The sequence below is a fragment of the Xenopus tropicalis genome, chromosome 2 (assembly GCF_000004195.4).
Source record: "Xenopus tropicalis strain Nigerian chromosome 2, UCB_Xtro_10.0, whole genome shotgun sequence".
Classification (NCBI taxonomy): domain Eukaryota; kingdom Metazoa; phylum Chordata; class Amphibia; order Anura; family Pipidae; genus Xenopus; species Xenopus tropicalis.
In genome coordinates this window covers 151087986-151101043 of record NC_030678.2, presented here as the reverse complement: position 1 = coordinate 151101043, position 13058 = coordinate 151087986, and the positions used below count along the sequence as shown (strand labels likewise).

Sequence of the window (13058 nt, the reverse complement as noted above, 5' to 3'; positions counted from 1 at the left end):
GAAATAACTTATCCGAAAGCACAGGATTGGGCCAATCACTTGATATGGCTGCCTACCCACCAATCTTACACCTAAAAAATACATTTATTGGAATAAAATTTTAATTGCTAGAATGAATTATGTGCAATGTATTCTGTATAATTTAGTAATAAAACCACCATGAAAATCACAACAGAATCCCTTTAAATATTTCTTTTGCATCACCAATGATGTTATATGTGAATTTATGAAGGAAGTCACCAAAATCTTTGGATCCGAGTAAGTTAAAATAGACCAGGGGCAGCTTTTTACCTTGCTTGATGGCAGAATGGACACTGAACTGATACTTTAGTCAGCACAGGTAACTACAATGGACGACAAACAGCTTTTTCTTTTATCTGTTAGTTGCAAAGCCCAACATGCAGGTTGTTATATTACATTGATCACAAGGAAAAAGCTACACTTTTTAAAGTTGACATATTAACCTTGTTCTTATAATGCACAGTTTAAGGTTGTGTCCCACAAAGGGGATTTACCACTGCGCACCCAAACTGGGCTTCATTTCAGTTTTCTGTAGTGAACAAATACAGAGTACAGGTATCACTGATCAGTAGGTGTCTGTACACAAACAGACTGACACTAATGCTGAATAAAAGAAGGTAGGTCTTTGTTTGATATAAACATATAGGAACATTACTGTTCAAGACAGCCATAATTCCACAATTCCAAAATCTAGAGCATTAAATCATTATTTAGCCAAATATTATTGGAACTAATCTTCAGGCTGCTCTTACAGGAGTATTTAGAAAACCAAAAAGGCATTAACCTAACTGACCTTAAGACTGCGCTCAGCAAAGCAGAGGAAATAGGCATTCTTCCCCATATTTACTAAAAGGTGTAAGTTGGAATTTGTAATTCATGAAAAATTAAATTTAGCTATGACATCAGCAACTTAGGATTCATTTAAGATGAGTAAGAAAGGTATTGGCGAATTAATGTCACACTGGTGAACGTTCTCTTCACATTCATCTTCATCAAGATTCACATTTAGGGTTCCATTGTGGGGACACTCTCACAGTTAAAAAAACACTACTATAAAATACAGGGACTAAAACATTCTGCTTATTATATCCACAGTGGGCAATTATACTGACTGTGCTGCAAAAGTGTTTGGCAAATAGCTGGTTACATACTGCGTAGGCCTGTGCTGCTGCTATTTAGTGGATGACCATAAAGATCCCCTATAATCATTGGGGTACTGAGGCGTTACTGTAACTAGGGATCAGAGGTAGTGTTCTTGTGAGAGCAGAGGTATTACGTAGCTTTGAATGTGAAAATATTTCTGCAATGTAATTTAACACCAAAGAGAGGGCCAAAAACTTTCTGGAACTGGGACCCTCCAACTTGTTGTTCTACCATTATTATATAATAATGTTATACCCCTGAATGAATGAAATATGAGTGATGAACTGACTTGAATAATTATAACCTATCATGCACTTTGCAAGGTTAAAAACTAAGGATGAAACAATTAGTGCTTAATTTTACCCTTTCACAAAAATGACTAAATACTTTTTAAAACAATGACACCAATGTATATTAAGATCCGCTAATATTATCATTATTATAGCTATTATGAATATTAAAAGGGCAATATAAACCAATATACAGCTTTTGTCAGCATAAGTAAAATAGATATTCTTTTAATTACAAATTATTAATCATTTATATCATTAAGCAGAACAAATAGCATTATTTCATTTTCACAATTACTATGTTACCATTAATAAGTTGATTTACTTTAACTAGTGATACTGAGATCTGTATAAACAACCACCTTCCTTCACCCTTTTATTGCAAATGTTTTGCCTTACAGACAAGCAGGAGTATATTATGTAGAAATGGAGGCAGGTTCAAGTAGGAATAGTAAGAGCTATATATCACAATAATCAGAGCTGTCAACCCTCCCAAAAATTTAGGAATCTAACAATGTTTCCATTAAACCCCACTCCTGTTCATTAGGTGCTTATGTGGTTGAGTGAGCACTCACACTCATTCAGTGCTCATGTGCTGTGACATCACAGGAGCACACTCACAATCCCCCAGCTGGGCAGAGAAAGAGACTCTGTCAGTAAATCTATTTTTTTGGCTGAAAACAGGCAGAATATGAAAGGTAATAATGCAAAAGCCATTTAAAATAAATAAGGAAAGCCAACAAAATTGTGCTTAAAATAGGTCCATCTACATTATAAAGGTAAAATACCCCAAAGTCCACTGTGTATATATCAAATCCTTTCATTAAATGTATTGTTTTCTGAAGTAACTCCAATACAATGCAAGCAGCAGAACTATAAGACTTTACCCTAGCCAAAGCTTGCCCTAATCAAAGATGGCCGCTGAAAGCTTCCAGCCTAATGACGCACAAGCCCTCTGTCAATTAACACGTGTACCTCGGAAGGCCAGTTCAGATATGCAGCCCATTAGCGCCAGTTTAAAAAAAACTACGTGGCATTTTACTGTTGCCCTTCTGTTTGAATAGCGATACTTTTAAATATGGTTATCTGTAGATTTAAACAACACACACCTTGTATTTTTGTAGTTGGTATATGTTGTTGTGCCCGGGGGTTCTGACAGGCATGTAGTTGGACAGCTATCCCTCTCGCTGAACTAGTGTTGATGACGTAGAACGAGGACAGGCTGCTTCTACGGGACCAAGACACCGGCAATTCTACCTGTGCTACCGGCAGCGTAACATTTCCGCACATACAATGTTAGTAGCTGTGGACTCATTATGTTGGGTTCCTTTTCTAATTAACAATTCATCTTTATTTCATTACAGTGTATGTGTAGGCAGCAGGCAGCAGTCAGCTGTCCGCAGTTCCATGGACGCTACTATTAAGAGTCATTTCGCGGGGGGGTTAAAATTGATCAACAGCGAAGCATTGACACTTTCCAGATCTCTGTCATTTCAAATGTTATTCTAACTTTGTACTGAATAGAGCTGCTGTATGCTTTCATTGGTACAGCAGCCCTGGCACCTACAGTGCCTATTTAATGCAGGCTACACCAGCCAACAGGGCTTATTGACATTCATTCTGTTCTGAAGGGGGTTATATAATGATACAAAGTTTACCCTAGTTCTTTAACCCATAGCAACTGTTTAGCAGTTAGAATAATGAAAGAGATCATTATGATATTATTCTGGTTGCCTGAGGTTTTTGTCATTACTAATTATTGGCACTGAAGTGCAGCAACCATTCAACAATTTGCTTTGAACAGTTCACTCAGTATGAGAAAATGAAATCAGTCATCTGATTGGTTGCTAAGTGGTAACTGCTGTGGTGTAGTCTAGCACTTATGTGTGTAAATCAGGCCCTGCTTAAATCTAGAGGTGTATTTTTAAGCAAGTTGTGACTTTCATCCCAGGATTTCTGTTTTGCCCATTAGTTACAATATGTGATGTGCAGTGGGGTTAGTTACACTACAGAGTGCCAAAAAGGGAGCAAAACCCCATCTGCAGCCTTAGCTGGCTTTGTTTTCAGATTTGCTCCTGTGAATACAGGGACTGCTGCCTTGGTCAGCACTGTGTAGTTGCATAGTTAATTTTGTAATACCTATACAAACTAACTGTAGGTATTAGTATCACAATAGCCTTGGACTACTATGCTTGTTCAAGAACCCATCCAGGCCCCTCTTATAGGCAATAACAGAATCTGCCATCACAACATCACTAGGAAGGGCATTCCCCAACCTCACTGCCCTCACTGTGAAAACTGATGGCGCCTATACCTGCCGTTCTAATTTGCACCAATACCGCCACCTGTAGGTGGGGATATTGGGAGAAGATCTGCTCACTGAGTAGTGAGCGGATCTTACCGTGTATGACCAGCTTTAGTTTCAACTGCCCCTGTAAACAGATCTGCACCAGATTTGTGCAGTGACAATATTAGTGTTACCTGAGACCCCTATCCCTGCCTCCCAAGTCCCCAGTGTAGTCGCTGTTGTATCATACCCACCTGGAACCAGCACAGATAAGAATTAGCTGTGGAACAGCAGAATCACACAGTATTAGACTGGGGTGTCAGGGGGCTGCCACCTCAGAGCCCCCTACCCCAGTCGTAAGTCCACCCACCATTGGGCAGCATAGCAGTGTTATATTTACATTTGCTCGTAATCGGGGGTGGAGCTCAAAAAGGCAGGGACTGGGTTGGCAGTGCCCACAGGGTTTTTCCTGCTGGCCCAGTCCGACCGTGGACTCATAGATGAAGACTTGAAGCTCAATAAGGAGCAGGCTAACACAGCTACAAAGAAATGTATTGCATGTTTATATTTAAAAGCATTGAGTTTGGTTATACATTTTTAAATTTCTGATACATTTAATATTAACCACATGACCTTATTTATAGTGTTCCAAATTCATTCCATCTTGGGGCTAATAACTTCCTTTTATTACATTTTTATTTATAAACATCAAATATCCTATTTGATTAATTCAGCAGTATAGAGATAAGGCAGGCCATTATGTGGGAGTGATGGGACATATTGTATGGGAGCATCACTGCAAACCTTGAAATTGCCTGTTGCTATGAGATCAGATTAGATGGTTGACTGATGCTGAAGAAAGCGCATCCCAAGGAAGCACTGCTTGCCACAAATATGGCATTTTGCTTTATTTGGGACCATTGAGCTTTATAACAGCAATTATAATTACTATAATTAATACAGTTACATTTTCTAACTTTTTTTGTTTGAATTTTTCAAGGTCAAAGGTTACATTTAAAATCACACTTACGTCAGACCCCCGACTGCCGTACAAAGTGTAAGTTTTGCTTTTCCTTTTACCATATAACTACATGATGTACTTTATCTTATTTTAATGCCACTTTGCTCTGTGTTTCACAAAGACAGTTTATTCAGGGCCTACTGTATAATTACCTTGATTTAGTGTATCTGCTGGAACTGTGAATCATTATTACAGATGGCTTAATCCATACAGCAATGATAACTTCTGTAAAAAAAATTTCGTCCATACTGTAATCAGCACTTTTCTTCATTCTGTTTATTGATTTCCTATATTGCAGATTTATTTAAAATTGTTAGCTTTTACCTAAAGTCATGCAGATCTGGTTTTAGAGAGCCCGGCCTGTGCAAGTGTCCCCATAAGGTATAATGCTATCTGTACTCTACACTGAGAAATTTGTCCATATGTCCCTGCTTTGGGAGAATCGTGCCCATCTAAATGTGGAGGTCCTTTGGCAGTACATAATCATATGCGGGTGATACCTGGCAGCGATACACTCTATCGTAGCACTTTTTCCACTGGAAATTGACTGTTGGTTTAAAGGAGAAGGGAAGACTAATAAACAGTTAATCTCAAGCTGCAGGCATACCTTCAGTTCTCTCAATAGTGCCCTTAAGTCTCCCCATATTTGTCCTGTTCAGATGGTCAGAAGCCTCATTGGAAAAAAAATGCTGGCCTTTTTTTTTTTTTTTTCAAGAAACTTCCCATAATGCCTCGCTCCTGCACCAAGACCAAGACCCCTGTACATGCGCAGTTAGTAAGACTATGAGGAAGCTTCCTGCTGATTGGCTCAGATCACACATTCCTAAGGGGGGGGGGAGAGGGAGTTCTTAGCATTTTTATGGGAGGGAGGAGCAGGGGAGGGGTGAGAGCTGCACAGACTCTGGCACAGGAAAAAAATGAGACAAGAAATCCTGTTTCTTTTGATAGAGGGCTAAGTGCAGCGTTTCTGTGAGTGCTTATGGCTGTGTTTTTAGAGACCTTTCTGATAAAGCTTACTTAGTTTTTACCTTTCCTTCTCCTTTAAACGGGGGTTTGGGGTTATGATTGCAGTGGTTGTCTATGAGGAGCTCAAATGCCCCTGTACTATGGAACCATAAGGACATTTGTTTCAGTTTTTTAGAGTTTTTGAAGATTGCTACAGAGTAGCAGAGTATTTATGTAGCACTGACACATTTATGTAGCAGTTGACAGGAATCATTCTACATTCACTGTCCCCATGGAGCTTAAAATCTAAGGTCCAGGCCCGGACTGGCAATCTGTGGGTTCTGGCAAATGCCAGAGGGGCTGCTGTAAGATGCCATAGACAAGTCACTATTTATTGGGGTGTTTGGGCCTCTGTGTACTTGAAATGCCAGGGCCTGTATGTTTTTGGAGTGTAAAACTGGAGTGTCCAGAGAAAACACACACGAACACAGGGAAAACATACAAACTCTTCACAGATTGTGCCTAAACAGGAATCAAACTCATGACCCTGGCAGTGCGAGGCAGAAGTACTATCTGAGCCACTGTGCTGCGTAGCTTTTTGCAGTACTGCCCTTTTTATTCACCTAGATTCTACTGCCTGGTTGCTAGGTTCAGTTGGACACTAGCAACTAGATAGCTGCCTAAATTCTAAACCGGAGAACTGCTAAACACAAAGCTAAATAAGTAATAAAAAAGAAGACCAATTGCAAACTGTCTTATAAAAGCACTCTCTACATCATACTAAGTTACTTTAAAGGCGAGCAACCCCTTTAACGCGTGTCTCAAACCAATCAGTATGTAAATGCAGGCTAGCTACAGCATCTGCTCCTTCTTTTGCACTCATTGTCTATCATAATTATTCCATGCACAAAGCCAGATGCCTGTATAATACTGTATTCTCCATTGCTGAAAAGCCCAACCCTTTCTGATGTATCTGCCAGTGCAAGACTTTGGAAAGAAAATTCTGATTTATTTCACTTTTCTTTTTTTCAGCTTATGTGTTCCTGAAAATACGCCATTCACAGCAGTCTTGAAGTTTGCAGCAGAAGAAGTAAGTGTTTTGCTCATTAATGAGAAATACAGCAGCCCAACTCTCTTACATGGTAGTTAGTTATTCCTGCATTCCTCTACTATACACTGGTTTGGGTCTGCCTTTGACTTTGAGGTTTATGGAGGCAGTTTGCATCCAAGTAGTTAGTAGAGAGGAGTGATGGGCACTTCAGTGATGTCAGGAGTCTTTGCAGAAATACAATTTTCCAAGGATTTTTACAGTACAGTACCTGTAAATAAAGGGGAGACATATTGTGTGAAAAACAGTACTGTGCCAATGTATTGTACTCATCTAAATATAGAAGGAATGTGCTTTTAAAAATAGTGTTTCCGGCTGATTTATTGAAAATTTCTACAAAAACCCCACTAGTCCTGCCCATCTGTGCCACTTCCTATCCCAGGCTGTGCAGGGGGGCCAGCAGCACTCAGCACACTGCACTGTAGGACAGGAACCAATCAGCAGCTAGGCTGCCTGAAGCCTGTCTGTGCCTTTATGATTGCAGGGTTGTGATTAGCTACCCTCCTAGGGTAGGGTTAAAATATATATTAAATAATAACTTTAAATAGTTTAAAGAGAACTAAAGCCTAACTAAAGAAGTAGGACAGAAATGTTGTACATTATGTTTTGTGCTTCTGTACCAGCCCAAGGCAACCTCAGCCCTTTAGCAGGGAAGATATGTGCCCCCAAAAATACCCCAGTAGCCCCCCATCTTCTTTTCTGCTGATTCCCTGCACATACTCTGTGCTACTGTCACTTAACTGAGCTTAGGGACTGACTCACAATATACTGTATATATAGAATATAAATGTCACAATATACTGTATATATAGAATATAAATGTCACAAAATAAGTGGTAAAAAATACAAATTATTAGTCCATGGCAGCTCTGAATCCAGTGCAGTTAGCATCAAAATTGAAATAATCAGCTCTGTAGCATCAGCTTATATGACAGGCCAGCCTCATTTTTTGTTTGATCATTTGAGACAACCCCTTAGCTTAGCTTCTGAACAGCTGCCCAGAGCCCACTGAGCATGTGCAAGTGTCACTGACACACAAAACAAAATCCAAGATGGGGAGCCCCCCAGGACAATTTTGAAGACCTGAAACATTACTGTTATAGAGATGCTGAGTCTTTAGGCTGGTGCAGTAAGTTCAGTATATAAATTTAGCATTTCTAGCCATATTCATCTTTAGGGTTTAGGTCTCCAACAGTACAGTTGTGTTTAGAATGGGTATCTTTGGCTGATCTTGAATACAGTTTCCACCTACAATAGACAGTGATAGGCACTGAACCAACACACTGAAAATACATGAAAGAACACTGCTTTAATGTAATGTTGCAAAGTTGTAATTACTTACCAGACAATAAAGATTAGAGCATCACATGATACATTTTCCATTATAAGCTCTGCCGCCTGTTTTTGATGTTCAGTCTTATACACTGACAACTCTAAAACATGTTATTATTTCCAGAGCTTCAGTTGCATGGGGTCAGTACATGGAAAAACAGGTTATATTGTCTTCAAAGCACATTGCAGGACAGTTGATATGTGACTGTGGTTTGTTATTTAGCCATTCCTTGTGTGTGACTAGCTGAAATGGCCTCAGCAAATGAGTGGTCAGCTGGAAGAATTGCTTCCGGCTGTTATATATTTTTTTTTTATTTCTCTGCTGATTATTAATGCCATTACAAGAGCAGGTTTCCCTGGCAACACTTATTCAGGTAATGACACATGTAACAACATAACTGCTGAGACCTTACCCAATTAATTCTTCTTAATTCTTTATAATCTGTAACCAACTTTATTAGGGCCTCAGAAGTCTTTCTCTTGAAAAAATATATTGATTGTAAAAAGTATTGCAAACTTGGGATTTTACAGATAAGGGGTCTGTTCTTAATTTGGATCGCCATACCTTAAGTCTGCTTAAAACCCATTTAAACATTAATAAACCCAATAGGATTGCTTTGTCTCCAGTAAGGATTTATTGTATCGTAGGGGTCAAGTACAATGTACTCTTTTATTACAGAGAAAAAGGGAATTATTTTTACAAATGTGAATTAATTGGTTAAATGGGAGATGGCCTTCCCATAATTCTAAGCTTTCTGGATAATGAATTCCATACCTGTATAAAGCTTGAGCTGTGTAACCCTCAGTCAGACAGCGTTAAAATGTCCTCTGCACTCACCCATTATCAATATATATAGGACATTAAGACATTCTGTGCATTAAGCAACTAGGAAATACCCTCCCCTTTAAGCAACACAGGAACTGTTTGTCCATATATTGCAATATATACAAGCTGGCCAACTACTATCAGTCATCCCCAGTCTGACCTCCTCTGATGAAGCGCCATACAGCGCGAAACGCGTTAGGAGAGTGGGTAGTATGAGGCACTGGGATGCACCTGTCGTTTTTGGTATAGTATGATTTATATGTTAGTTTTTGTTGTATTTATTTGAGCCAATAAATGTTGTGGTTTTTATTCCATTGACATTTTTGCTGTTTATTCATATGATAATTCAGGACCTATCGGTGGGATATAACCTGTTGATTCCCTTCTTAAACCAATTTAATTAATTCAGTGTATACAAGCTGGCCAACTACTATCAGTCATCCCCAGTCTGGCCAGTCCTACACTCACTTTCATCTGATTCATTAAGAATTCTACAGTTTTACTATTAGGTGGGATTGCAACGAGGCTGTGACCACAACATTCAACCCTCAGTCAGTCCCTTAGAAATCAAATATATGTCCCCTGTTTCTGAGGAAGAGTTATCTGGATTAACATGAAGCTTCCCTACTTCAGCTCTTGTGATTATGGCTTTCATACAATACATTTACCCACACACATTAGCAGGAAATAACACCTGTTTCTGTGTGGTTGATAAAAGTAGTTCTTGATTTTCTCGAAACATGGATACTTTCTTGTATCTGTTTGAGTGAAAAGATGAATTCCCTCTATTGATCCTGTATAGCTGCCATATCTAGTTTTCTCTCTCTCCCTCTCTCTCCCTCTCTCTCCCTCTCTCTCCCTCTCTCTCCCTCTCTCTCCCTCTCTCTCCCTCTCTCTCCCTCTCTCTCCCTCATCTGTGCTGAAGGCTGACAGCCTAGTGAATGAGACATGCTAGAGTTTGCTCCGTGATAAAGAGATCACCTGTAAATAGTAAAAAATAGCTTTCATTATACCAGGGATCTCCAACCTGTTATACCCGTGAGTCACATTCAAATGTTAAAAGTTTTGGGGAGCAACACAAGCATGGAAAAAGTTCCTGGGGTGCCAATGCTATCATTGGCTATTTGATAGCCCCTATGTTGGCTGGCAGCCTACAGAAGGCTCAGTTTGGCCTTCAGTTTTTATGCAGCCAAAACTTGCCTTCTAACCAGAAATTCAAGAATAAGCAGCTGCTTTTAGGCCTCTGGGAGCAACATCCAAGGAGTTGGGGAGCAAAATGTTGCTTATGAGCCACTGGTTGGGGATCAACACTGAAGCAGAGACTAAGGGGCAGATTTATCAACATTTGTGTTTTCATTTTTACCGCAATTTGTTTTTTTGTGCTAAAACTCAACAAATTCAAATTATCTTTAATTTTAAATCAAGTATTTATTAAAAGCTTGTGACGTTGTGTAGAAGCCAATGGAAGCTGTCCTGGGCAAATTTTAAACTGTTAATTCACGTTTTTTGAATTTTGATAACTATGCCTCTAAGATTAGAGCTTATCTCTAACAATAATTGCCTTTTTTTCAGTTCAAAGTACCTGCAGCAACAAGTGCCATAATAACAAATGGTAAGTGGCAAGGTGGGGGATGGGCACATCCGTAGCTTTCTGACTATTGACACCACCCAGCAAGACCAATATTTACAGAGTGTAGGACAGATAGCAGCCATAATGCCCACCTAAAGGGTTTTGTTGGTGGTTATGCTTTATCAGCCCCTTCTAAGGGCAACTCATAGAGATAGGATGCATTCGCAAGCCTATTGCCACACTGCATAAATGGATTTTAATTGCGAGGAAAACCATTAACTCTGCACTTAAACTTAACGCAATGTGCAACAAGAAATATTTCTTTATTTGTAAGTGCGAGCCTTTCCTAGAATATACATGAATAATTCAATATATGTAGTACTTACAAACAGCATTATAAACCAGCCTTTCACACCGCAGCAAAACAAGTTCATTTTCTTTCTAATCTGTAGCAGTCAGGAAGCATTCCATTAATTGATACAGGATTGGTTGCATTGCACATGATAGATTTAGTTTTCTTGAAGGGATTCATTTGGGCTCATCACAGTAGGTTTCCAGTTCAGATGAGAATAAGTGAATAATAACCTTGTGCCCCTAGAAGAAAAAACCTTCCACCTTTGAACCTGGGGATTGTTTTGCCTTCCGCACATAGTTTGGAAACTCATGTAATAAGTGCAAATTGTTACCCCCCCCCCCCCAAACTCTTGATAAACATCACAGCAGTCGTATGGAATTTTCACATTTCTGAGCTGTTACATATCTTTAGCATTTATCCTTTTTTTTTTTTAAACCTCTTTCAATCTTATTGCTCTCCCCACAGATGGAATTGGGTTAAATCCAGCACAGACAGCAGGTAAGGAAAGAATTACAGTTAAACATTATTGTAACCCTTAATCCTAAGGCACAAGGCTCTTTAAATAACAAAAAATCCCAGTTATCTATCACATTCTAACCCAAACAGACTCTGACTTATCTCTGATTTAAATGTATGTGTATCCCTTATCAATAGCAAATATGATCGAGTCCAACAGTAGGAATTCTGGACTTAATTCTGGCAAATAGTGATGACCGAGTCTGTCACGTTTCTCCTGAAAATATTTAAACTGTAATTAAACCCAATAGGATCGTTTTGCCTCCAAAAGGTTAATTAAATCTTAGTTGGGATCAAGTACAAGGTTCTGTTTTATTATTATTATTATAGAGAAAAAGGAAATCATTTATAAAAATTTGAATTATTTGCTTATAATGGAATCTATGGGAGATGGCCTTTCCATAATTCGGAACTTTCTGGATAATGGGGTCCGACACCTGTACCAACATATTTACCAGATGGCGTCGCTGGTTCTTCTGCTTTTCCAGGGGAACAAGTTACGAGCAGGGCACCTAATATTGCCCTACACATCAACATAATGACATTAATCTGATTCAATCTTTTTGTTTTTTCACCCTCAGGAAATGTGTTTTTGAAACATGGATCAGAACTGCGCCTCATCCCCAGAGACCGTGTTGGAAGTTGTTAATGTAGAATAAAAAACAAAAACAGTCCACTACTAAATATGGAGTCCCTTGCAAACAATATTTATTGAGAGACTAAAGTGTTTATTCATAGAATTTGTCTTTTTGGGGGGAGAAATGCCTGATCCCCAGATGGACTCTTTTCCTCTCTTACTTTCATGGAACTTTCTAGGTATTTGCGGCTTTGTTATGGGTTCACAGAACCACCCTTGGGCCCAGATATGCAAAGCTGTTTACAGAGTCATGAAAATAATGACATTAGAGCTCAGTCTCAACATTAAAAGCCTGTGTTATTGTTCTTTTTAATGATTTATATTCCCTTTAGACCTTAGGGAATATTCTGTTTCATTTCAGATACACAGAGAAAATGGTTGTAATTTTGCTTATTACCAGAACCAGTGATTCTTAAACATCCTTTTTTATGCACTATATATTAGTTGCAGTTTCCCATTGCCGAGCATAAACTGTTTTCATAAAATAAATATTTTAAAACTTCTGTGTGGTTGGATTTTTGTCTTCTTTTGGTTTGGAAAACTAAAAAGCCTAACTAAAGAAGTAGGAAATGTTGTACATTATGTTTTGTGCTTCTGTACCAGCCCAAGGCAACTACAGCCCTTTAGCAGGGAAGGTCTGTGCCCCCAAAGATGCCCAGAAGCCCCCATCTTCTTTTCTTTTTGGGTCAGCTGAGGTACTTACTAGGGAACACCCCAGGTGGCATTCTTGAGATGCCAGCAATGAGTTTCAAGAAGCCTTTTTTCTCTGGGTATATTTTCCAGGACACCACACATTGGTTCTCTGTATGTCCCCTACATGTGACAATACCGTAGGGCCTGTGAGTTACCCTAGGGCCTAAGAAAATATTAACAATCTTCCCTCTCAACTTTCCTTTGGCCAATAGTTGAAGAACTGACAGTATTTATTTTCTTCCATCTACACTCACCTAAAGGTTTATTAGGAACACCTGTTCAATTTCTCATTAATGCAATTATCTAATCAACCA

At 39.0% G+C, this 13058-nt stretch overlaps 1 protein-coding gene across 1 annotated transcript; it reads left to right on the top strand.

The window, feature by feature from the left end:
- The first annotated feature begins 2698 nt into the window (after positions 1-2698).
- On the top strand, positions 2699-12554 carry ufm1 (ubiquitin-fold modifier 1). Its single transcript, NM_001016988.2, is given in 6 exon segments — positions 2699-2749; positions 4742-4798; positions 6740-6797; positions 10546-10585; positions 11364-11396; positions 11996-12554. Coding segments are annotated over 6 exon segments (258 nt in total). The 5' UTR covers positions 2699-2747; the 3' UTR covers positions 12064-12554.
- The last annotated feature ends 504 nt before the right edge of the window (positions 12555-13058 follow it).